Here is a 26,005-nt window from a genome sequence, read left to right on the forward strand (position 1 = left end):
ATACTTTATCTTACTTGCTATAGTCCCGTCGCTCCAATTTCCGGCAGCCAACCACGTTGCAGGTCGGCTACATTTAAACGTGTGCGTCTTGTGATTCGCTGATGAAGATGTAAAGAATTTCCTAAGGCTGGATAAATACTTAATATATAATCGCCCGCGATTTTGGCTCTTTCGTTGGCGTTCGCAGAAAGCACACGAGGACGTTATTTGCCGCTCAATTATTTGCTCAATTACAGTGCGTTTGATTTATTATCATAGGAGCTACGACATGATAATGTTTAACAGTGTTGCAAATAGATCCCTCGTCTGGTAGCTCGGCAACGAAAGAACAAAAATGGCGAACGATATTACCTACCTAGACTTTATAGAGCCTTGACTTCCTAATTCGTAAGCAAAGGAGAGGAGTCACGCCGGGAATAACAGCGTCGCGACTTTATATGTTTCGTTAAATTATGGTAACCACTTAATTTTAACTCTTGTTTCCTTCGTTTTTAATAAATGGCGCTTGGCCCACTATGGCTCTGAACTCTTCAATGATCTCCAAGAGACTTGAAAATTTATTTTGACTAAACACGCTGTGAACACTTACCACGAGTGATAATTCAGTGTGCACCGGAGCAATTCTGTTACATCGCGGCCGAGTATATTCGCAGCTATAGAGGGAACGTTGATTGTTAACCATTTCATTAGGAAATACCAAACTGAAACGATTACAATTATCGATGTTCTACAGTTTATTAACAACATTAGCCATGTAGTAATTGATTAGAATCACACCCAAATGCACACACACATACATACATTCATGCAAGTCCACCCCTGTTCTTCAAGAACAACGTATTTCTCAACCAATATGTAACATCTTAACAAATATCACCACAGAGTTTTCATTTCAAACACACGCAGTTTTCTCTCTCTCGCATTCGTTCACGAATTCTGGCACGGCGTTGTCAATCTGAGCTTCAGCGAGTTCGAACACAACCGATATCTCACTAGTCGTCACTGTGTTAGTGTTTTCTTTCTTTGGTATGGTAAGGACTTACTTGATTATGTATAGATTTTGATGAGACGGGTACTGGAGGCGTTTTTATCACTTGCTTTCGCTCTAGTGTCAGGATGAGAATGTCGTCTGAAGGGATGTGATTAGCACAAACACAACGTTAAGCGGGGATGACACCAACAAACCTGCGAACAACGGAAACAAGACATTATATGAAGGGTTCAGAGCCATAGTGGGCCAAGCGCCATTTATTAAAAAACGGAGAAAGCAAGGGTTAAAGTTATTCATTGATTAAAGTTCTCGTTAACACTTTGTTAAAACCATAAAATTTACTTAGTCTTACGTTAAAAAGTGTTAAAATTGTTAAAAAAAGGTATATACCTTCGACAGACGGCAAAACAAAGACAGAACAAACCAACACAAACACCACGCGAGAATAAATACATAACATTAACATATCGCAATACCAATACTCACAAAATTGCAACTTCATTCAGAAAATTAAAATACAAGATAGCATTCAAAACAAATAATACAACACAGAAATACCTAAATAATCACATTAAACATTCAAATAAATATAATTCAACTGGAGTTTACAAATTAAAATGCAATAGTTGCCCACATTTTTACATAGGACAGACAGGAAGATCCTTTCACACAAGATATAATGAATATATTAAAGCTATAACAAAACCCTACATCACATCAAATTATGCAGACCACATTATCAACAATAATCATGACTACAATAATATAGAAACAGATATGGAAATTTTACACATCACACCAAAAAGTTCACAATTAAACATCCTACAACAGTACGAAATATATAAGAATACAATAGCATACCCACAATATATAATTAACACAAAATTGCAGTTCAATACACACACATTATTCGACGTCATAATACATCATAACACACAAACAGCCAACCCCCACCATAGGAACAACACACCCCCACCCCTACCATCGCCAAATGAACATCGTAGAGTCAAGATCACCAGTGGTTCAAGAGACACTGAGGATGACGTGACATAGCGTCGAAACGGGCCGTCTGTCGAAGGTATGTATATTTTTTTAAACAATTTTAACACTTTTTAACGTAAGACTAAGTAAATTTTATGGTTAAAGTTAAGTGAATACCATAGTTTAATGAAGATTGACATATCATTTAGTTTTAATGTGTATACTTTACATTACATGCTATACGTTCCCATTGAATTATAGTAATAACTTCATTTTAACCCTTGTTTTCTACGGTTTTAGTAAATGGCGCTTGGCCCACTATGGTTCTGAACCCTTCATATATTACAAAGCTTGCTAATAAAAACTCTTATACAGACGTTTAACTGCATAACACTTATACAATGAATAGCTCATTTATAAATCGTGTGTAAATTTCTGAATAATAATCATTATGCAGGGTGTCCCATTTATCTTGACCAAAAGGCAAATGCCGGGTAATATTTTGGCGAATCCTCGGACCTCACCTCATCTCACTACATCTCGCCAAAATATTGTAAAAAATTGCACAAAATTGTAAAACTATAAAATTTTGTAAAAATTGTAATTGTAATATTGTCAAATTTTGACTTGTTCCACATCTTAAAGCTTCATTGCTCATGTAAGATCTATGGAATAAAATGAATGAATGAATGAATGAATGAATGAATGAATGAATGAATGAGTGAAATATCTTTGTACGCAAGCAACAAATGAAACACTGTTTCATACAAAAGGAATACAGTCCAACTGAAAGGCGGAAATAATATTGATGGAGAGACAACCTTTATCATCATATGCCATCTCCCTCAAATTAACTTTTATATTATTCTCCTATCTACGTCTCGGCCTCCCGACAGGTCTTTCTCCCTCCGGCCTCCCAACTAACACTCTATATGCATTCATGAATTCGACTATATGTGTTACATGTCCTGCCCATCCCAAACGTCTGGATTTAATATTCCTAATTATGTGAGGTGAAGAATACAATGCGTGCAGTTCTGTGTTGTGTAACTTTCTCCATTCTCCTGTAACTTCATCAAATATTTTCCTAAGCACATTAGTCTCTGCTCCTCTCTTAAAGTGAGAGTCCAGGTTTCACAACCATACAGAACCGGTAATATAACTGTTTTATAAATTCTAAGGTTCAGGTTTATTTATTTCATATATTTATTTATTTCATATTACCATAATACTACAATTATATCGATGTTATTTTTTATTATATCTGAGTAGGTATAGAATACTTTGATATTAATATTTTAGAATGAGAAGTATAAATTATTTAATGAAAACAAAGAAAAGGAAGAAGAAAGCACCTTTTAAGGGTATATTAATTGAGATAAAAATCATGTAAAACACTATCGAAAAGGAGAGAACATTAAACTATATAGAAAATGAAAGAGATTTGGGTTAGATTTTAAAATTTGTTTTGTATTTTATTAGAATATTATGTCATCATCATCATCATCATCATCATCATCATCATCTTCCTAACAAGTATTAGGCCAAGTGGCCTGTTACGGTCTCAAACTAGAATTTTCAGTCCATCTCTTCTTTGGACGGCCTAGAGATCTTTTGCCATATGGATGGTAATGAAGCAGTGCTTTTGGAATTCTGCATCGATTCATTCGTTCGAGATGATCCTTCCACTGAAGTTGATATTTGCTGATGAACTGCATAATGGGTTCTATTTGAAGTTCTTGCATTAGGTCCTCATTTTTTTTATGATCCCAGCGAGTATATCCAGCTGTTGCTCTCATAAACCTCATCTCACTTGCTGTTATTCTACTGACATCTTTATTCTTCACAGTCCAGGCTTCGCTACCATAGCTTAATACTGGCTGTGCTAAGGTTTTATATAAGCCTATTCTTGTGTGTCTTTGTACTAGTGAAGGTTTCATGATTTTATTAATGATCCCCATTGTTTTATTATATTTACATATTTTTTCAGCAATATCTACTTCATCATAAGGTGATAGTGTATAGCCAAGGTAATATTATGTATATTGACGATATTCCCTAAAAACAAAAACATTCTCAAACACGTATACTGTACTGTAGTCTAAAAACTCTAAAGAGAATAATTAAATATTGTGTACATATTATAGGCTTCCTGTTGAACGATAATGTATAACGCAATTGTATAAATGTAACTAGGTCTTATCTTGTACCGGCCCAGATCTTGTTCCAATGAACGTTCGATGTTCATTTAGGAAGAGTCAATTAAATTATTCCTTGGCATCCAAGCACGCAAGATCGATGTTTCCCAGTACTACGCTACCGTAGTGCGCGTAAAGGCTGGTTCACAATTAACCGGGAATGGAAACGACAACGAGAACGAGAACGGAAAAATTGTTAAAATAAATGTATTTAAATGTGATCATTCACATTTAACTATTGGGAATGCTCACATTTAAATGCATTTATTTTAACAATATTTCCGTTCTCGTTGTCGTTTCCGTTCCCGGTTTATTGTGGACCAGCCTTAACTCGGTCCACACCGCACCCTGCACAACATGAGGCTAACGCTTCTCTGATGTTCGACATGCCTTCCAACTTCGTAGATATAGAAATTGCTTATTCATTATTAATTATATTAAAGAATATATTATTGGTATACAGGGTTGATGGTAACCTCTGCACCAAACTTTGAGAGGTGATTCTACATGTTAAATGTAATAAATTTTTTTCACCCTTTTCCTTCAATGAAGCACCGTTAAGCAGAAAAAATAGTAATATGCGTTACAAGAGCGGTATGTTGAAGTTTTCATGTTCGAGGAAAAGTTTGAAAAAGCGAAACGTAGTTGAGCTTTTTTAATTTCCGAGAATTGAAAGAAAACATACCGCTCGTGTATCGTACATTATTTTGTGCGAAGATCGTTTATTACATACCTGAAACAGGAATTTCTAATTACTTGCAATGAAATCTCCATCTTGGTTTCTGTTCAATGACGGCAAATTTGCAAAACAAAAATCTTCAACATTGTTGCTTTAAAATGTTTTCTGTGTTTACTATAATAATAATAATAATAATAATAATAATAATAATAATAATAATAATAATAATAATAATAATAATGATTTATTTTAGCTGGCAGAGTTAAGGCCGTAAGGCCTTCTCTTCCACTCAACCAGCTATACTCCAGCAGGCCGTGATATACGTCTGTCTTTTTTTCCCCAGTCTATAAATGCGAACTTAAAACAAACGGTAAGGTCATGTAATGATTTATTTTTTCATTTTAATATTTTAACAATATTATTTATATAACATATTGCAGTAATAACATCGGCAAGTTGATTTGTTGATTTTTTCACGGCTTCCTTAATGTTACTTGCATCACGAATGCAGTAGGCCTAACTTTAGTGGAGTTGTAGAGTTTACTTAATTTTTGCAAATATTTAAAAACAATAATTAACAGTGCAATTTAGCTGAAATTGCAGTTGTAAGTTTCCAATTTATAATTATTGCTATATTGAACGTCTCTAAAAAATAATATGTTAAAAGCCTAAAGCAGTAAAATCAATATGTCACTTAAGCGGTAAGAAGAGGGAAATTGTTATGTGTGTTAGGTTGGGAATACTGAATGTGAAATTTTAGACTTTCCGCGGATTGGTTTTGTGCGGAAACCAAGCAAATACGCACGATCTCGCACAAAAGTGTTTGTCCAACGTTTGCAGCACTGTATTGCGGTAATGGGCCGAGATAAATGGCTGATGGCTATACAAGGAGATTGGTAAAAATAATCTGAACAGTTAATGTCTTGAATCTTTTTTTTTTTTTTTTTGCAAATTAAATCGCTTACAACCAAACATTCTCACGGGGGCAGATAAAAATATTAAATTTTTTCTTCCACCGTGTTAATAATATCAAAAGAAGTGCTTATACAAATTTTGGCCACTCGACCGCAATTACGAGGCCGTCCAGAAAGTGATTTTCCCTGGGGTCGTTTACAGAAAAAAAACACAATTTCATGGAAAGATTTATTGAAATGGATACAGCAATTGTTGTGCTATTTTTCAACATATTCCCCATTGAAATTGAGACATTTGTCATACCATGGAATCAATATTTGTATCCTTGTGTCGTGTTATGCAGCTCTCTGTTGATCCCACGGTATGACAAATGTCTTAATTCTGATCGGGAATATGTTGAATTTTTTATTTTAGTAGGTTATTTTACGACGCTTTATCAACAGCTTTGGTTATTTAGCGTCTGAATGAGATGAAGGTGATAATGCCGGTGAAATGAGTCCGGGGTCCAACACCAAAAGTTACCCAGCATTTGCTCATATTGGGTTGAGGGAAAACCCCGGAAAAAACCTCAACCAGGTAACTTGTCCCGACCGGGAATCGAACCCGGGCCACCTGGTTTCGCGGCTAGACGTGCTAACCGTTACTCCACAGGCGTGAACGGAATATGTTGAAAAATAGCGCAACAATTGCTGTACCTTTTCCAGTAAATCTTTCCAAGTAATTATGCTTTTTATCTGTAAACGATCCGAGGGGAAAATCACTTTCTGGACGGCCTCGTAATTGCGATCGAGTGGCTAAAATTTGTATAGACACTTGTTTTGACATTATTAAGATGGTGAAAGAAAAAAAAATAACTTTTTTATCTGCCCCCACGAGAATATTTGCTTGTCAGCCATGAATTTAAATTGAATAATAGCGTCTTATCCCATTCATTTTAAGTGGAATAAGGAGTTCGTTACTACATTCGTTTTTCTTATCCGACTCGTTTTTAGGAATGAATGATAGCATCAAGTATATTTCAAAATATATTGAAACTACATATAACATAATATTACAACGTAAATATCTTATCTACTTATTGCAGATATTAATAACACAGTCTTTGCAGTTACTCAACAAAATGACTGAGCTTTTTGTTTACAGTAACATTGTGATTGTCATGTATTTATAGCGTCACAATAGTATATTATTTCAACTGCTACTTAGATAGTTAGCTTCAATTTTCTCCTTTTCACAATATATATATATATATATATATATATATATATATATATATATATATATATATATATATATATATATATATATTTATTTATTTAGCAACAAATTATTTTTAACGTCAAATTATTTTTCCTTATTTTTTCTGAACCGGTCTAGATAAAATGTGTGATAACGCCCTAAATTGTTGATTTCATTCATGGTTTTCTGCAAAAAGGCCAGGTCTTTCACTGCAAACCCAATTTCCTCCAATCTTCCTTCTTTTCTGCCTTCCTTTTCGTCTCCGCATAGGATTCATATTTCTTATTGCTGTCTATCATCTAATATCGTCTTCAGACTCTTCATTTTCTGCCACTTACCATTCCTCCAGTAAGCAGTTTCTTCTTAGTCACTCAGCCAATTTCTTTTCCTCTTTCTGATCAGTTTCAACATTATTATTTCTTCAACCACGCTTTCCAACACAGCTTCATTTCTTATTTTGTCTGAAAATTTCATATGCTCCATTCTTCGACATAAAATCTTTTAATAATAGAGATACGACATATCGTTCATTTACCTGCTTATTTATTGGAAACTAAACTCTAAGCCAGTCCATTCACTTTTTGAAACAATTTTCGCTTCCAGGCCTGATGCTTTTTACTTTTTACTGGTGTCATGTTTTATAACGTTCTCTTCCTCTAGTGCAGCGATGACCAAAGCGGGTGTCACGATTACATCGTGATCACGTACTGAAGGCAAGCAGTGGCGGTATCATGTCGCTCTACAAATTCTGTCTCTACAAGCAGTAAGAAGTGGTTTCTAAAGATTGAGAAGGAGAGCTTTTTTGTTGTTCTGTCGGACAAAATGTAATGTGTTTACTTTTCTCAACGGTTCAATTAGGACTATATAGGAACATCAGTTGCCACGTTGAATAGAGTATTATTATTATTATTATTATTATTATTATTATTATTATTATTATTATTATTATTAGGGTGAATGCGTCTCGGTTCAGGCCCCACGTTGAAGACCATTTGAGGGTGGAATGGGTCGTTATGGTGGTCCTCAATCGATGATGATGTACGGCTGATGCCCCTCACTCGCATCAACCGGCAGGTCCACGGCAGTCAGCACTTGTCCTTCGGGAGGCGCGAATAGGGTAGGTGAATTTATTATTGTTTTAAGTAGTGGGCGCCAGCCCACCCTATTTCGACGCTCGGTGTAGCATGGGATCCATTCAGGGTAGACGAGGTACAGTTGTGGTGTAGGATGATGTCGGGAATAATACCAAGCCGGCTACTTAGAAAAAAGGCAGTGCTGATTTCGATACTGTAAGTTTATTGTCGTATTCAATTGGTAAACCATTGAGTATGTATTTCCGGCTGAACTTGTAATTTAATGGTCGGTCGCACTTCTGTATCAACTCTATGGCAGCGCTGAATATACTCTATTCCATGCTATAAACGCGATCCTCGGTTCGATATTCTATAATCGAGGCTCCTATTCGGTCACTCCGCTTTCTCTCTATCCGAACGGCTACTGATGGTAATGTTGACGAGTAGCCTCGTCGATGTAAAAGTTCTGTCTATCGAGTCTTCGCCGGAAGGGAGACTAGTAAGTAGGGCCGTCGACACCAAAAAGCTCAGTATGTAGGGCCGTCGACACCAAAAAGCTAGCTCAATATGTAGGGCCGTCGACACGAAAAAAACTCAGTATGTAGGGCCGTCGACACGAAAAAAAAGCTACTCTCCGAGCCTTGTCACCCTTATTTATCAAAACCTATCCTACGCTAAAACTAACTATCCTATTGGCTAACAACTACGTCATTTAACCGACCTAAAATCTATTCTCTATTGGTCCAAAGTGACCTCATAAGCTGAACCGAGATCTCTTCTCATTGGTCGCGAAATACGTCACCTCTAAATTTAGACTTTGGACTTCCCACAACATCAAATTTGTTAGTAGATTTTTCGAGAATACCCGTTCTTTTGGAAAACCCCGAGCTTTGCAATTGCTTTCACACGAGCCTTGTCCAACTTCCGGATTCTACGCTTGAATGAGTCTGTATACAACCCCGCACAAGGTGGCCATAAATCTGTCCGATTCTGCTAAGTGACTCGGAGACGAAACACCTGCGTGGGAAGCTAATTCTAACAAAGTCGCTAGAACATCCCCGCGAATACATGTAACTAAAATATGGAGATATCAACCTCGCTATTAAATCTGTCTCTCCGTCTCCTAATTACTGCTTCAATTATTATTACTGACCACTAAGTATGTGTTTCTGTAATTCTTCTGTACGTGCATGAATATTGATATTTTTACATCTTCTCCTTAGAAAGATTAAATTATTAGGGTTTATCTCAATTTTAATCTTCTTAATCTTTAGATGAGGGTAACTATTTATTAGTTATTCATTTAATAATAATATTGTAGAAAAACTGATCAATATTATGTGTCAACGAACAATTAAAGGCCAAAAATTGACATGCCTTAAATCATAGCCAGGAAGATAAAGATGAGATAAATAAATGTAAGGAAGTCAGCTACCTAGTGGTGTTTGACATATCCCGTGCTCTAAAGCCTTTTAACAGAACAGAATTCCTAAAAAGAGTGATGATTAAAATAGCTTAAGGGGAGAGTCCACTCCAAAACTTCAATTTTTTTTCAAAAAAATTTTATTGGCTATTTTGCAACTTTAGAATGTGTACTTTCATACCACAAAAGGATTTGGCTTTATTCGAATTAGAAATATGTAAAAAAAAAATATTTAAGTTATGGGCTGCAAGGGGGCGTGGCATGTTGAGAGCTGTCAAAAATAATTTTAACTTTATTTCCATGAATACTGATATCTCTTCACAAATCTAGTAACTTTCTGTTTCAATGTTCGTTCCTGAACTTTCTAGACGTATGTGGCGGTTTCTAGTGAGAAAAAGCTGCATTACAGATATAAACAAAACGTTTGTATGATGGTCATGCAAAAGTTGTTTTGAAAGTTGTTTTTTTTTTTTTTTCGTTTTCTGCGGTTGATTTGTGTAAACTGCCATTTGTTGGAATAAATTTTATTATATTACTACATTATTTATTATAGTAGAGTTGTAAATATCGTAGTAAACAGTGAATTGTGCCTGCTTTGTGCATGTTCTCGTGTTTATTTTAGTAACATTGAAGTTCTCTTTCTTGTTTTTTTTTTTTTTTTTAGTTATTGTGTAAATAGTGAAAATTAGTGTCTATAGTGTGTGTAAATAGTGTATAGTATTATCATATTATATCATAGCGTGTATATAACATAGATATATAAACATTACCACAAAATGGGTGTGACAAGTGGAAAGATATCCAAGAGAGCCAAAGCCAAGCAAATGGCAGAAAAACGTTAGAAGTTGAGAACATTGCCTAATGAATGTGCAAACATAAATTTAGAAAATAAGCAGAAACCCTGTTCAGTCCCAAGTACAACCTCCAAGAAAATTGGAATTGATTTAGAAACAGAAGTTCCAACAAATGAAACACCACATTCAGATTGTGATTATATGTTTATACACATGGATTCACTGAGGTCTCTATTTTCCAAACTCTTATGTAATGAGTGTTCACAAAATACAGTTGTGTTACAAAGAAGGGAGCAGCATGGGTTTGCCTTCAGACTTGTTATAAAATGTACAAACTGTGATGTAGTGTTGGATGAACATTTTTCAAGCCCTAGACTAGAAACCACGAATGCTAAAACAAGGGGAGCATTTGATGTAAATAAAAAAATGGTGCAGTCATTTTCAAGATTTGGGAAGGGCTATGGGGCCATGGAACAGTTCTGTATAGGGATGAGCATGAATGTGATGAGTTCTAGCAATTATTACAAGTTACTGGAACTAGTGTGCAAAGAAGCTGCTTCATTTGGTAACAGAACACTTGAAGATGCTAGGGACCGGGTGAGGCTTGCCCATATTGAAGAAAATCCAGAATTAGAAGGAAAGGAAATAATTGACATATCAGTTAGTTATGATGGTACCTGGCACACCAGAGGACACAGAAGTAATTATGGCATAGGATGTGTTATTGATGTCCTGACTGGATTAGTTGTGGATTTTGAAGTTATGTCAAAATACTGCCATGCCTGTGTTATTACAGAAAAATTATTAGGCAAAGACAGTCCAGAATTTTTCTTTTGGAATGAAGGGCATATATCTACATGTGAGAAAAATTTCTCTGGTTCGTCTCCAGCAATGGAGATGCATGCAGCAGAGAAGCTGTGGAGGCGATCAGAAGAAGCAGGGTTCCGGTACACTGTGCTCGTGTCAGATGGAGATGCAAAAACCCATTTACATCTCAAGGCACAGAAAATTTATGGAGATGTCACCATTGAAAAGCATGAATGTGTAAACCATATTGCAAAGCGTGTGGGCACTGGTCTGCGTAATATGGTAAAAGACTGGAAGAAAAAAAAAGTAACTTTGGGAGGGAAACAACATGGCAGTCTCAAGGAGTCGACAATAAAGAAGTTGACAAATTATTACAGGGCAGCAATTGTCAATAACGTTCCTGATGTCGACAAAATGAAAACAGCTGTATATGCCACACTGTATCATTGCATGAGCACAGATGAAAACCCACAACATAAAAAGTGTCCCAAAGGTAAACTGTCATGGTGCTTTTACAATAAATGTATTGCACTCGGTGAAGTTCCAGGACGTCATAGAGACAATATTCATACTGCACTTAGTACATCTATTGTGGCTAAAATAATGCCAGTGTATCAGAGGCTTGCCTCAGACATACTATTAGGAAGATGTACTGGTGGCATGACTCAAAATGCAAATGAAAGCTTACACAGTGTCATTTGGTCCAAATGCCCCAAAGAAACTTTTGTTTCACAAAAGAAGATACTTTTGGGTCTTGTGGAAGCTGTATCTCAATTTAACAAGGGGTGTTTGAAGACTGAACAGAGCAGGAAACTCAGCACTCCTTTGTCATCTTCCCAGAAGAAGATCTGCTTATCGAGGGATCGACGACGTGTGAAGCAGAGTGTACGATGCAGTCTTCACAAGGAAAAATTCAAGAGAAAGGCAACCTTGGAGATGAAATTGCATGAAGAAGAAGCCTTACTGGAGCAGGAAGGAAAAACATATGGTGCAGGAGAATTTTAATGGCTATGTGTCTCATAGAAATAGTCATTTTACAAAAATCCATTTTTCTGTAAGTTTGTTTTTTTCATTTCAATACCAACTTTTTCATACTAAATATTAACCAAATTAAATGAAATTTTTACAGCAAGTAGTTTGGGGATATTTGCATGCCTCTGTGCATCAATATTGTAACATAAGTTGTTCGTTTATTTTTTAATAATTTTTATGCATGAATTATAGAACGAAAAATTATTTCAAAATTTTAAAAAATATCAGGAAGTAAATAAATAACATTTTTCAACAAATGAATGCATAGGACTGTTGAACTATTCCTTGTGCATAAACCTAAAAAAAATTGAGGATGAAAATTAAGGTTTTATAATAGAAAGTGGGATTTTTTGATACTGCTAAAAATTACAAAAAGAATGAAATAAAAAGGGAACCAGTTAAGATTGAGTCTTCAAATTTTGGGGATTATTACCTTTTTATATACTAAACATGGTGTCAAAATTTGGTTTCAATCGGTACCAAAGAAAAAAAGTTGAATTTTTCAGTGGAGTCTCCCCTTAAATAACTTGTCCATAAGCAGTTTTTAATTTTGAAAAACTACTAATTTCTCGACCATGTATCGAGAGAAGAATTTAGAAAATTCCTGATTATATTCAAGAGGAAGGTTAAAAAAGAAGGAAGAGAAATCGTATATTATTCACTGGCTCTTGATGACAACAGTGGCATTACTGATACAGCAAAGCTTGAAATTTTTATCCGCGGAATTGATCAAGATGTTAGTGCAGGAACCACCACTGGTTGTAGTTTTCATGCCAACTACCTTTCCTCAGTCTCCTTACTTCATAGGTTATCTGTCGCATGTAATCACTAAAACTCGAGTTTTGGTCACCGCTGCTCTAGTGTATATCGGATGTTATGTTACCCCAGAGGACCTAACGAGACATAATAAAACCCAATAGATTTCGGATGGTTTTCGGACCTATGTTTATTAGGAGTTTTGGTCGTGATTCATTGTCCTCTAGTCACTCCTGAAGTTGGTATCTATAATTTTGAAACACTCTGTATATGCAAACTCCCCTTGTGTATATGAATGGACTCGTCCACATTTTTTAATTTATCACACATGACATAAGCACTTACATGGCGACGGAAGTCGAACGATGTTAATGTAAATGTCCTTTCTAGAAAATCCTATATGTTTTAATAATGGAAATTGAATAGAGACATTACAAGGCAAAAGAAAGTTATAGCTCGGAAATACAAAATCCGATCTAACAAATTACAATTATTTACAAATACATAAAAATTTGATTTTGTTATAAAACATTCAGTTGCCCTAAATTGAGGGGTGTGAAAATGTTACATGCAAATACAGTAACCTATTTCATAGTGCAATAACCCTATTCTCTTCTGAGTAGTTTATACCATTATTATTATTATTATTATTATTATTATTATTATTATTATTATTATTATTATTATTATTATTTCTTTGTCATGTTCGACTATAGCGCCATTTTCACTACACTGATAGAGCGCTACAGACCACAGCGATCATGTCCTTTATTCAAGAAGGCATTGACTTCCCTTGAATTATTTCTGCCGAATGAAAATCACAAGGGAGATTAACTGCTAACATTTAACACGATTAAACTTTCGAAAATTACCACAAGAAATGTGAACTTACACGAGGTTTTAATCTGCGTGGAAAGTTGACGTCTGCACTAAACAGGAAATAAATATAGGCTGCCGTAGCGAAATCCACCGCCAAATTAAGGTGAGTTTACATTGCAAATTTCTCTCCAAATGAAGTTTGGTTAAGTTCATTTCAGCCAATCAGCAATTCATTACAACTGACATGACAGCACGGCCCCCACCAGCTTGGAGTATATTCTTATTTAAAATGCGTTGGGCCTAACAGCGATTGGTAACATCTTCGTTTGCGGGATCGAAATGAGTTTAAAAATGCAGTTTATCTTGATCAACGGGCGTTGTCACGTCGCACGAACACAATTTTCGTCAGCCGCGGTACAACTGAATTAAGCTTCAGTAAAGTGATTAATGGTAACATTTAATGAGGTTCAAAAACCTCACCGGACAATAGTGATGTCACAATCCTATAGAATCGCATCAGATTCTTCCTAGTATTTTATTTAACGGCGCCTTGGACTGCAAAGGTTATTCAGCATTGAAATAAAACGTGCAGAATATCAGGAGCAGAGTTATTTTATGTGCCATAAATCCACGACACCGTAGCATCAGCTTCACACCCCTTCAGAATGAAGGTAGCTTGAAAATTGATTGATTAATTGATTGATTGATTGTTTAGTCAATACATTTTTTAATTTTAATATGTTATTTTACGACGCTTTATCAACAGCTTAGGTTATTTAGCGTTTGAATGAGATGAAATGATAATGCCGATGAAATTAGTCCAGGATCCAGCACCGAAAGTTACCCAGCATTTACTCATATCGGGTTGAGGGAAAACCCCGGAAAAAACCTCAACCAGGTAACTTGCCCCGACCGGGAATCGAACCCGGGCCACCTAGTTTCGCGGCCAGAGGCGTTAGCCGTTACTCCATAGGTGTGGACTATTCAATACATGATCATAGACTATACATGGATGCACACGTCAATTATATAATAAAGAAGAAACACAAAAAAATTTAAAACACTAGAAATTAAAATACATTTAAAATAAATAACATAATCAAGTAGTATTGCATATTGTCATAATTTGTAATTTAAAAATTCGTTTACTGAATAAAAACTTTGTTCAGTTAAAATCTGTTTAACTTTCACTTTAATTTCTGTATAAGGTAAAGTTTGTATCTGCAATGATAATTTAATAAAAAACGTAATACCAGTATAAGCAGGCGATTTTTCATATTTCACAAGTCTATGATTTTTTATTGAAAAGAGATGTGCATTTCGTGTATTATAATTATGATAACCTAAATTATTATTGTATTTATTCTCATTCTGTTTCAAGAAAATTAGGCAATTTGTAAATATAAATGGACGGAAATGTTAACATTTTATATTGTTTAAAATAAGCTTTGCATGAGTCAAAACTCTTTAATTTAAAAATGGATAGTATAATTCTTTTTTGTGCAATAAATATCCTACTAGCTTATGTAGAGTTACCCAATAACAAAACGGCATAACTGAGATATGCATAAGCAAGTGAGTAGTAAATTGAAATCAATATTTTGGTATTTAGTATATCTCTCAGTTACAAAACAGCAAAATTAGCAGAACAAAATTTTTTAGCAATAAAATCAGAATCAGAATTTTAAACATACAGTCTTATTGATATTAACAATTAGTTTGTTATAATCACACCACGTTTTGAACTGAGATATAGCTATGTCAACTTTACTTATCAAATCAATACAAGACTCCGAACAAACAGTAATAGAGGTATCATCTGCATATAATAAACCTTTACTTTCCTTTATATAATTAGTCAAATCATTTATGTATAGTAAAAATATGAGAGGACCCAGTACAGAACCCTGAGGGACTCCCATATTTACATAAAACTGATTAGAAAGAATTATTAGTCCTCCTTGAGGGTAGGGAAACGGGCTAGGGACTGCCCTCGCTCGTAAGCAATTTGGGTGGGTCCATTGTACTCGGAATGTGTGAATACACTAAGGCCCCCCCGCTATAGATTCCCCTTTGAGCCGTCCACGAACTCCCCTACAGCCTACAGCAGTCATTTCCAACTGGTCAATCTGTGACGTAGGAGCGCGTTTCCCCTCTCGAATCAGAGCTAGTACAGCATGTGAGGAAGGGTACCGTTTCTCCGCTATTTAAACGTCTCCATCCCTTCCACTGGCACTGTCCCTACTTTGCTTTTTTACCTATGCTTTCCCTCTCAAGGAGCTCAAAAGCAGATAAGTAAAGCACTGTATTCCCTGAGCAGACCAATTCGCCATGTTGAATCCCAAGCTAGTGACGTGACGTGACGTCTGTGTGGTATAAACAACAATACGGAAAGTAAAAGGTCTGACATATATACAGGGTGATTCACGAGGAAAGGTAAAAAATTTAGTACCATATACAATATCTTGGGCCATTTTGAGTGAAAACGTTCATATGAACATAGGTCTGTTTTCGAACGATAGCGGAGCTAGATGCATTTTTTTTTTTAAACGTCTCGCCCCAATGTGAATCAGACGTTACTATATGCTGCTGACGTGAGATGTGAGACAAGGTCACGGATCGCAATGAATGACGTAACATTGAAATCTGCATTGTGAACGATGTGGATAAGTTCATTCATCTCACAAACCGTGTGATGGGGCATTACAAATGTCCAATCCCCTGCCCTCGTCTGATGTAATGACACAGAACCCGCGCATAACAAAAATACACTGTCGCTTATCAGTTCATAGCAGTTCAGTCAGTTACCAACACTACAGTAGTTATACAGGTACAGTTATCGTAAGTGTTAAGTTGTGTTTTTCAAGATGCATTATAAATTTTCGACTGCAGAATACGCCGATATTGTGTGTATGTTTATGGTTTGTGCGATGGAAGTTCCTTGCGTGCCGTCGCTGAATATGAACGACGCTTTCCGAACAGAAGAGTACCATATCGAAGAGTATTTACTGTCTATGGGGTTGGATGAAAGACTTGGTATACCAAAGGAAGGTGGAAACGAGAGAGGCGCTAATGGACCGTATTTTGGATGCTGCACGGCGCTTAAAGAACAGCCACGTGCAAATCTCCCGAGCGATAAGCGCGATTCATGCCCGAGTGAAACAGTGCATTGAAGCAGAAGAAGGTACCTTTGGAAAAGTGCGAAAACTTCGACCCTGACATCTAGAATATTAGGCATGTATGCATAAGTGAATATAAACTTTAAATTTGTCCGTTAGCTGTCTTTAAATGCGAGTTAGTACAATGGAAACCCAGAAGTTTTTGTGAAATCAAAAAGCCACCATATCTCCGTAACCATATTCATATGAACTTTTTTGCTCAGAATGACTTCAGAATTGACATCCCAAATTTTTTATCTTTCCCAGTGAATCACCCTTCATTTTAGTTTTAAACATTAAATTGTATTATTAATTTTACACAATAGTTGGTTGAGTGGTTCCAAACTGTACAGACGCAGATAAAAAATTTGGGCCACCTAATTTTACTGTTCAAAATACAGCGCATTACGCATGTGCAGTAAACAATGGCGCCTAAATGTATTCTACTTCTGGATAGCATTGCGAAACTTGTTGCCTACATAGAAGAGGACTGCTGTCAAGGCTTGGCCCACTTTTTAATTCCGTGGCTGCACAAATAATAGTAGGCATGGAGTCTACAAATTCTACCGCTTTCCTGCTGACACAGAAAAAAAGAAAGAAGTGGCTCAGAAATTCGAGTCGCAAGGATTGGACGCCAACAATAAATAATTACCTTCGTAATGTAAATGTGATTCAACATAATGTATGGTTTTTTATTGGGTTATTTTACGACGCTGTATCAACATCTAGGTTATTTAGCGTCTGAATGAAATGAAGGTGATAATGACGGTGAAATGAGTCCGGGGTCCAGCACCGAAAGTTACCCAGCATTTGCTCGTATTGGGTTGAGGGAAAACCCCGGAAAAACCCTCAACCAGGTAAACTTGCCCCGACCGGGATTCGAACCCGGGCCACCTGGTTTCACGGCCAGACGCGCTGACCGCTACTCCACAGGTGTGGACATATAATTTATGGTGAAATATTCCAAGAAATGATATGTTATTTCAATAATTGCATTCAGTAGTCATCAGGAAATTCTAAGTGCATTCATTGAAACATTTGTGCTCTGTAGGTGCATCCTCTGGCATGGAAATTGGTTGTTGTTGAACATTTTATGGTGAAAATAAATTACAAAGTTACTAATGATCGCAGGAGTTCTTACCTGCCGAGTTCTTGTATCTCTCCTGGGCCAGCTTGTTGGACGTGAGAGCTCTCGCCAGAACGGGGAACACTGTCTTGTGGCGACTCACTCCTCCTACTGTGGACGTGCAGCGGATCTCCATCCTGGGGGTTAGGCCACCTCCGTTGTTGCTGAAGTGTGAGCTCTGTATCCGAAAATGCAGCCCAACCGTCTTCGTGTGGAGCCCCTGTGAATCCGTCTCGTCAGGCCCCTCGCGGTACTCCCACACCCGCGAATCGTCCTGAAACCACACAGGTACAAAATTGAAGTGAACAAATTATACTAATAGATGATCAGACATTAAAAATAGTTCGTGACTTGTTTGGCTTGACATTTCGAGGGACAGTTAGTTCCACTTGAGCGTACACTTTAGTCATTTTGCATCCTATATTATATGAGACGATTTTCTAACTCCGATAGGTGGCCTCGGAGGCATTCGTGACAGGTAGGCGATCCTACCTCAGCCTTGACAGAACCAGGTTCCATCCTCAGACAAGTAGCCTGATAGGCCGCAAACCCTTCCTATATCAGTATCGAAAATCCCTTCTATCTTCAAGACTTCGCCATAGATTACCTGAGATGATATTTGGCGAGATGAGTGCGGCTCCAGCAGGTCTTGATTTCCGACGATTGCTTTTGTCTGTGATGAGGATGTGCTGCTCTTATGGTGGGGAAAGTTTGATTGTTTGTTATGTTTTTGATTTTGTTTTACTTGGTTATTTAACGACGAGGTTATTTAGCGTCGATGGAATTAGTGATAGCGAGATGATATTTGGTGAGATGAGGCCGAGGATTCGCCATAGATTGTCTGACATTTGTCTTACGGTTGGGGTAATCAGGCCAAGTGGGAATCGAACCCGCTCCCGAGCGCACTCCGGATCGGCAGGCAAGCGCCTTACCCGACTATCTACGTCGGTGGCTGTTTGTCGTATATTAAGAGATCGAATAATGTATGTGCACTGAATTGTAATTATGTATTAAGTACAGGGACATCATTTTATTTTTACTTGCATTTTTATTGTACCTGCATTTCTGAATGTACTTCACTCCCACCCCTTCACTAATGTCCTTGCTCCCGTCAGACACACAAACTTACGGCCGCTGTTGCATTAATAGTCTTCAAGCAGTGAAGTAAACACTGCAGTGTATAGTGTGTTTCAGAAATATGGTTGCGTTTTCTATAGAAGAAAGAACCTATATTAATAATATCGTACTAAAAAATTATATTCGAGAAACGATAAATTAATTTCAGAGACTATGCTTCAAAATGTTTTTAATAATATGCGTAAAGAATTGAAGCCTGCATTGTAATGAACGGCAACCATTTTCAGCAACTTGTTTAAAAATTCTGATTAGCTTATTTTGAATTGAGGTGGCTAGAAGCAAAGGAATGCTAGTGACATTTGTAATAACATGAGTTAAGTGCATCCAGTGTAAGCTAAAGTATCTAAAATTTTAGTGGCAAAGGGATATTTTAATCTTATCACACATTAAATAATTTATATATATATATATATATATATATATATATATATAATATCTTATATTAATAAAAAAATTGAATTACCAAAAATTTTAATAAAAATTTCGCCGATTTTACGAAAGCTTAAATATTTAAACCCCATTTTCTCAAAAGTAACTTAAGTGCACTTACATCCCTTTACTTATAACCCCCTCAATTTAAATGCACTCTCTATATTGTATGTTAACACCAATAATTAATATGCTAAATAAAGTAGACATTACATAACGAACATAGCCGTCTGAAAAGTTGAGTTTTTGAAAAAAATGTTACTACTCTACTGTATTTTGATAAATTCCATAAAAGTGATGATCAAACTGAAAATCGTAATATCGTATTTCCCTACAACATAAATGGATACACTACTTTTCTCACCTCGTATAGCTAGTAAAATGATTTGTTTACATATTGCACTAGTAACATCAAACTCCTGTAATGGAAGGGGGCAACAGTGTTTCCGAGTATAGCCAGGTTAATGTTAAAAATGTTGGTAAAAATAAAGTGACGTCCCTGTATATGCTGTCGGTATGTTATTGTGTGCTTGTATATTTCGTATTGTTTTAATATGTTTAACTGTGTGATGAGTAGTATTTCCATATTATCTGTTTCTATGTTATTGTAATCGTGACTATTTCAATCAATCAATCAATCAATCAATCATTCGTTTATTAATATCTGGGCAACAGTTTCTTGCAGTAGATCTAAAATGTAGCCTAGTAAATTGCAAAAGATATAAAATAATATTTGACATACATTTAAAAACAGATGAACACAAACAATAATAATGAAATAATACCTGCAATAATAACAATAACAATACTAATAATAATCATAATAATACAGAGCAATGCAGCTTAGCAATTTAGAATAGGCCTATATTTACCTTGGTGTCAAGAAATTTACTAATACTATAGAATGGATGGTTGATTAACCAGTTATGCCAGGGCTGGGCACATTACGTGATTCTGAGAAATGAGCGCTGTGTGCTTTAAAGAGCGGGTCTTGCGAGCGCTGTGACGTAAGCACACTGCACGTCATTTAGTGTCGGTGCAGTGGTGACTCTGCAGTATGATGGTGAACTTTGAAGACGGAGCTTCCGCTCATACACTAAAGCGTCCCGCTATTCCCAATGCTTTTAATGTATAATGGGAGGAGGAGTTCTTTTTGGTAGAGAGCAGTGGATTAGCAAAGTGTTGATTTGGCATAAAACACTCCAACTGATTAAGAAGTTCAATATCCAACGACATTAATCTTTACAACATATTACTGAATATGAAAAATATGTTGGTAATGAACACCATAAATTAATACAACTTAAAGAAAATGTTTCTCAGGTACATTATATCAGAGTATCTATTTGATATTTACATTGCATTATAAGTTATTATACACTTAGTAATATATAATTTTAAATTATACAAGTATTATGATATATCATAGTATAGTATAATACAGTTTATGATATATAATATGATATATATGTATTACTAATTGTACTATAATAACTTATAATTCAATATAAATATCAAATAGATACTCTAATATAATGTACCTGAGAAACATTTTCTTTAAGTTGTATTAATTTATGGTCATGTATTATATTATATTATATTATATTATATTATATTATATTATATTATATTATATTATATTATATTATATTATATTATACTATATTATATTATATTATACTATATTATATTATATTATACTATATTATATTATATAGTATGTATTAACAGGATAAAAATAATGCACTTAGTGAATCGGTTATGAGAATTAGCTACAAAATTTGCCATTAAAAATTGCAAAGTAATTGAAAACATTCAACGAAGGTAAATTCATCAAGCGATGTTTAATTATATTGGCAGATGAACTCTGTCAACAGCAAGTAGGGGAAGTGGAAGCCATACGCCTTCTCGTAGAACCGTGGTGTGGAGATTGCAGTATGTGCGTATGGGTTATGTAAATAAGCGTAATGATTTGTGTGTGTGCATAGAGCGAAGTTTATTTCATTAAATTAATAAGAGTGTTATAAATTCTGTACTGTACAACGGATTGATGTAATATCCTTATAAACTATTATGTACTGACAGCCTGAATGAATAGAACAACCGTGGCTCTTGTTACATTAATGCAGGGAAGACAGCTGTAATGCGAGTCCGCCACTGCGTGAGCGTTCTGCTCCGGCTTGGAATTGAAGTGCCTTGCGGAGCGAGAGCAGCTCTGGCCGACTAAATAGAGCCTCTCTCATGCCCGGCCCTGAGTTATGCAAAACAGATTTAAATTGTATAGACATTAACTTGCATCATGTGCCTTTTGTGGTAAGTTATTAAACAATGTTATAGCAATAGATTTGAACCATTTTTGGACTTACATAATCTAACTCTAGGTTCTGAAAGACAGTAACTGTACCTTGCATTATAGTGGTGAACTTCTGTTTTGGGGTGATGAGTATTAAGGTTTTCCTTAATTTTTATTAGACATGACAGTTAAAATTTTTCTTGCATAAATAATGGTCTACAGTGAGTGTCATAGGCAGAGTAATATGTTAGTAACATGTTCTGCGTAATTATTTTGGTGTGATGTATGGTTAGTTATTGCTTTAATGTTCTCATTGTATCCAGTCTGTTCTATGTAAAAGCCTGAACAGCTATTGCATTTTTATTTGTAAACTCTAGTTAAATTGTACTTGTTTGTCTGATGTGTTTATTTAGAGATTTCTGTATTGTGTTATTTGTTTTATATGCTATCTTGTATTTTAGTTTTCTGAATGAAGCTGCAATTTTATAATTATGCCTTGGTATTATGGAAATTAAACGCAGAATAAATATGGGAAATGCGTGTTATTATTCGGTTGAGAAGCTCTTATCATCCAGTCTGCTGTCCAAAAATCTGAAAGTTAGAATTTATAAAACAGTTATATTACCGGTTCTTCTGTATGCTTGTGAAACTTGGACTCTCACTCTGAGAGAGGAACATAGGTTAAGGGTGTTTGAGAATAAGGTGCTTAGGAAAATATTTCGGGCTAAGCGGGATGAAGTTACAGGAGAATGGAGAAAGTTACACAACACAGAACTGCACGCATTGTATTCTTCACCTGACATAATTAGGAACTTAAAATCCAGACGTTTGAGATGGGCAGGACATGTAGCACGTATGGGCGAATCCAGAAATGCATACAGAGTGTTAGTTGGGAGACCGGAGAGAAAAAGACCTTTAGGGAGGCCGAGACATAGATGGGAGGATAATATTAAAATGGATTTGAGGGATGTGGGGTGTGATGATAGAGACTGGATTAATCTTGCACAGGATAGGGACCGATGGAGGGCTTATGTGAGGGCGGCAATGAACCTTCGGGTTCCTTAAAAGCCATTTGTTAGTAAGTAAGTATTATGATATATTAATGTTATGTATTTTTTATCGTGTGTTGCTTGTGTTGGTTTGTTATCTTTTTGTTTTTGTTTTACCCTTTTTATTAGCGTGTCTATTATATTAAGGTTGTATCGGTTGTCTTGTGCTATGTATTTTATTATATTTAGTTCTTGAATGTAGTTGTAATTGTTCATTCGTATATTAACTAATATGTGTGTCATTGTACGGAGAACTTCATTTTTATGTTGTATGGGACGGTTTCATGAATTGTGTTTAACCTTTAAATTGGCAGAGTATTCTATAGGATACAACAGGTTAATAGGCTATATGTCATAATTTTAACAGAATAATAGAAAAAAATGGAAGATATATCAAAATTTCACAATATTATAATACTCGTACACTCCGGGACAAAATTTACCAATAAGAAAGTTTAATAACTCGCGTAATAATGGAGATAGGAAAATGAAATTTGCGGCAAATGAAAGAGGAACATTTTAAGTTTCAGGTGTGATGTTGGCAACATTTGGTCATTGTTGTTGAAATAGCTGTAATTAAAATGGCGTTCACAGTGCAACAAAAAGTTCAAAGCTGCTATTGGCTTGCCGAATTCAAGTATCCGAAGATAGTGGAGAGAAGATTTAGACAACAGTGGCCTGAGAAGCAACCACCAGATAGGCACACAATAACAACTTGGCATAGAAAGCTTCTTGAGACCGGGATCGTCAACAGGCATAATTGTCGCATCTGGGGGATCAGAAAATCCGCATGTAGTGAGGGAATTGGAAAGAGACAGCCCTAAGATTAATGTTTGGTGCGGACTTACACATGAAACTGTGATTGGACCGTTCTTTATGTGGAAAACACTATCAATGGAAATGTGTATCTTGATATGCTGCAAAATTACGCCATTCCTCAAATTCCACAGGGATATGTTTTCCAACAAGACGGAGCTCCGCCTCATTATGCATTACATGTTACAGATCACTTGAATGAATGCTTTCCTCAGCGATGTATTGGTCGAGGTGGACCTACAGCATGGCCTCCCAGATCCCCAGACCTAACCCCACTGGACTTCTTTTTTTGGGGATACATAAAAAACATTGTGTACGAGACTGTAGTGGCAGATTTGGAGGATCTGCGTCGGAGAATTGTCGCTGCTTGTACAACTGTCACTCCAGAGATGTTAGGAAACACATGGCAAGAACTTGAATATCGCCTGGACATCTGTCGTGCTACAAGAGGTGCACACATAGAAGTTTTGTTAGTGGTCATTCGAAACTTTGGAAGTCCCTTTGTCAATTCCCGCAAACAGCATTTTCATCCATCAATTATTTGGTGAGTTATTAAACTTTCTTATTGGTAAATTTTGTCCCGGACACCCTGTATTACACAACATATAATTAATTAAATTTAGCTTCCCTTATGAAAAGGTTGCCAGATTTGACAAAGAGTATTACATACAATTTGGAAACACACCTAAAAGGTAAAATGTTATACATTTGAAAACGGTTAGGGAATCGAATATGCAAAATGTCAGAAAAATTTACACCTAAGTAGCGTTTGTGCTCATTTACAGTTAAGAAGGGGGGGGGGAATATCATCAGATAGGTTAGAATGACATTGCGATAGTTGTTTTCTTTACAGTCCGACACGGTTTAATAAACTACTGTGAGAAATGAAGTTTTGCAAATTTAAGGGTTAAAATTTTAATAATTAAATATGTAAATAGGGAAAAAAGACATCTATGTACGTACCGTTCCATATTTCATGGACAAATATGGTCTACAACAAATTGAAGTAATAGGCCTTATGGTTGGAGCGCGCGGAACTATTCCCGGTTTCTTCTTCCAGACCTGGCAACGCTTCGGCCTACAGAGGAAGGCAATTGATGACATCGTTCTTGCACCTCTGAGAGGATCCATATTTCTACTCCGAAACCATCTCTATGGTCAACAGTGATCTTCAAATTAATTAGTACCTAATTATTTATTCAATCATTTCTTGTCATTGTTGTGTGACTCCGTTAAACTTAAACATATGTATGTTATTTATACTTTCAACCGCTTATTGTACAATATTCTCTGTCTTTGTGGCAGCCTGTTAATACAGGGGGTTGTTATCGTTTAGATAAATAAATAATATAAGTGTTAAAGCGAACAAAGAAAAGCAATGTTGTATTATACTCATGTCATGATATGGTGTAAAAATAAAACCGCTACATCGAGTAATATAAACGTCTTAAAATATTCTTATATTTCAAATATAAGATGTTATATTCGACTGAATAATTTCTCTAGCTTTTTCACACACACCCTGACCAATTTATTATCCGTTCTATTTTTCAGAGAGAAGATTCGTGAATGTAGATTTTCAAATTTCAAAGAATAACTTTCTAAATATACTATTATTTGCCGATGATTTAGTTGTTATTCAGAATAGTGAGTCTGCCTTACAAAGATCTATTTTCAAACTTAATTAAATTGGTGAACAATATAATATGAAAATTTCTCTAATAAACACAAAGGTAATAGCATTCATAGGGAAGGACCCGATTAGAACAAAAATAGCTATAAATAACTGCTGCATAGAACAGGTAAGCCATTTTAATTATTTGGGAAGTGATGTTGGCTTTGACAAAGAATATGACGTGGACAATAAAATATGTAATTTTCAAAGACTATGTGGTACAATTAATAGAACATTTAGAAACAAAATACGTAAAGAAACAAAATTAAAGTTTTATAAAGTCATGGCTGTACCTACGCTGGCATACGCAAGTGAGACTTGGACATTAACCAAGAAGCAACAAAGTAAAATACAGACGACAGAAATGAAATTTATAAGAAATGTGAAGGGATGTACGAAGAGAGAATTAATAACAAATGAAAGCATAAGATAAGAGTTAGAAATGTTTAATATAAATGAAAGATTAAAAGATTTTAAAGAAAATTGGAAAGAACATGTCGATAGAATGCCAGATACCAGACTTACTAAACAAATAATGCAATATCATCCTAAAGGAAGAAGATCGGTGAGCAGACCTAAGAAACGATGGCTGGAGGACTTCGAAGACGGAACAGG

The 26,005-nt window shown here is 35.7% G+C and overlaps 1 protein-coding gene across 1 annotated transcript in view; it reads right to left on the reverse strand.

Annotated features, from left to right (window-relative positions):
- Positions 1-510: 510 nt before the first annotated feature.
- The window catches only part of LOC138699506 (uncharacterized), a 539,758-nt gene continuing 514,263 nt past the window's right edge, over positions 511-26,005 (reverse strand). Inside the window, exons 5-6 of the mRNA XM_069825447.1 lie at positions 18,007-18,265; positions 511-1,185 (exon numbers count right to left, since the gene is read on the reverse strand). Of these exons, the coding sequence (XP_069681548.1) occupies positions 1,112-1,185; positions 18,007-18,265 (333 nt within the window). The 3' untranslated portion in view covers positions 511-1,111. The remainder of the gene's footprint in view (positions 1,186-18,006; positions 18,266-26,005) is intronic.

Source organism: Periplaneta americana, chromosome 5, assembly GCF_040183065.1.
Source record: "Periplaneta americana isolate PAMFEO1 chromosome 5, P.americana_PAMFEO1_priV1, whole genome shotgun sequence".
NCBI lineage: Eukaryota > Metazoa > Arthropoda > Insecta > Blattodea > Blattidae > Periplaneta > Periplaneta americana.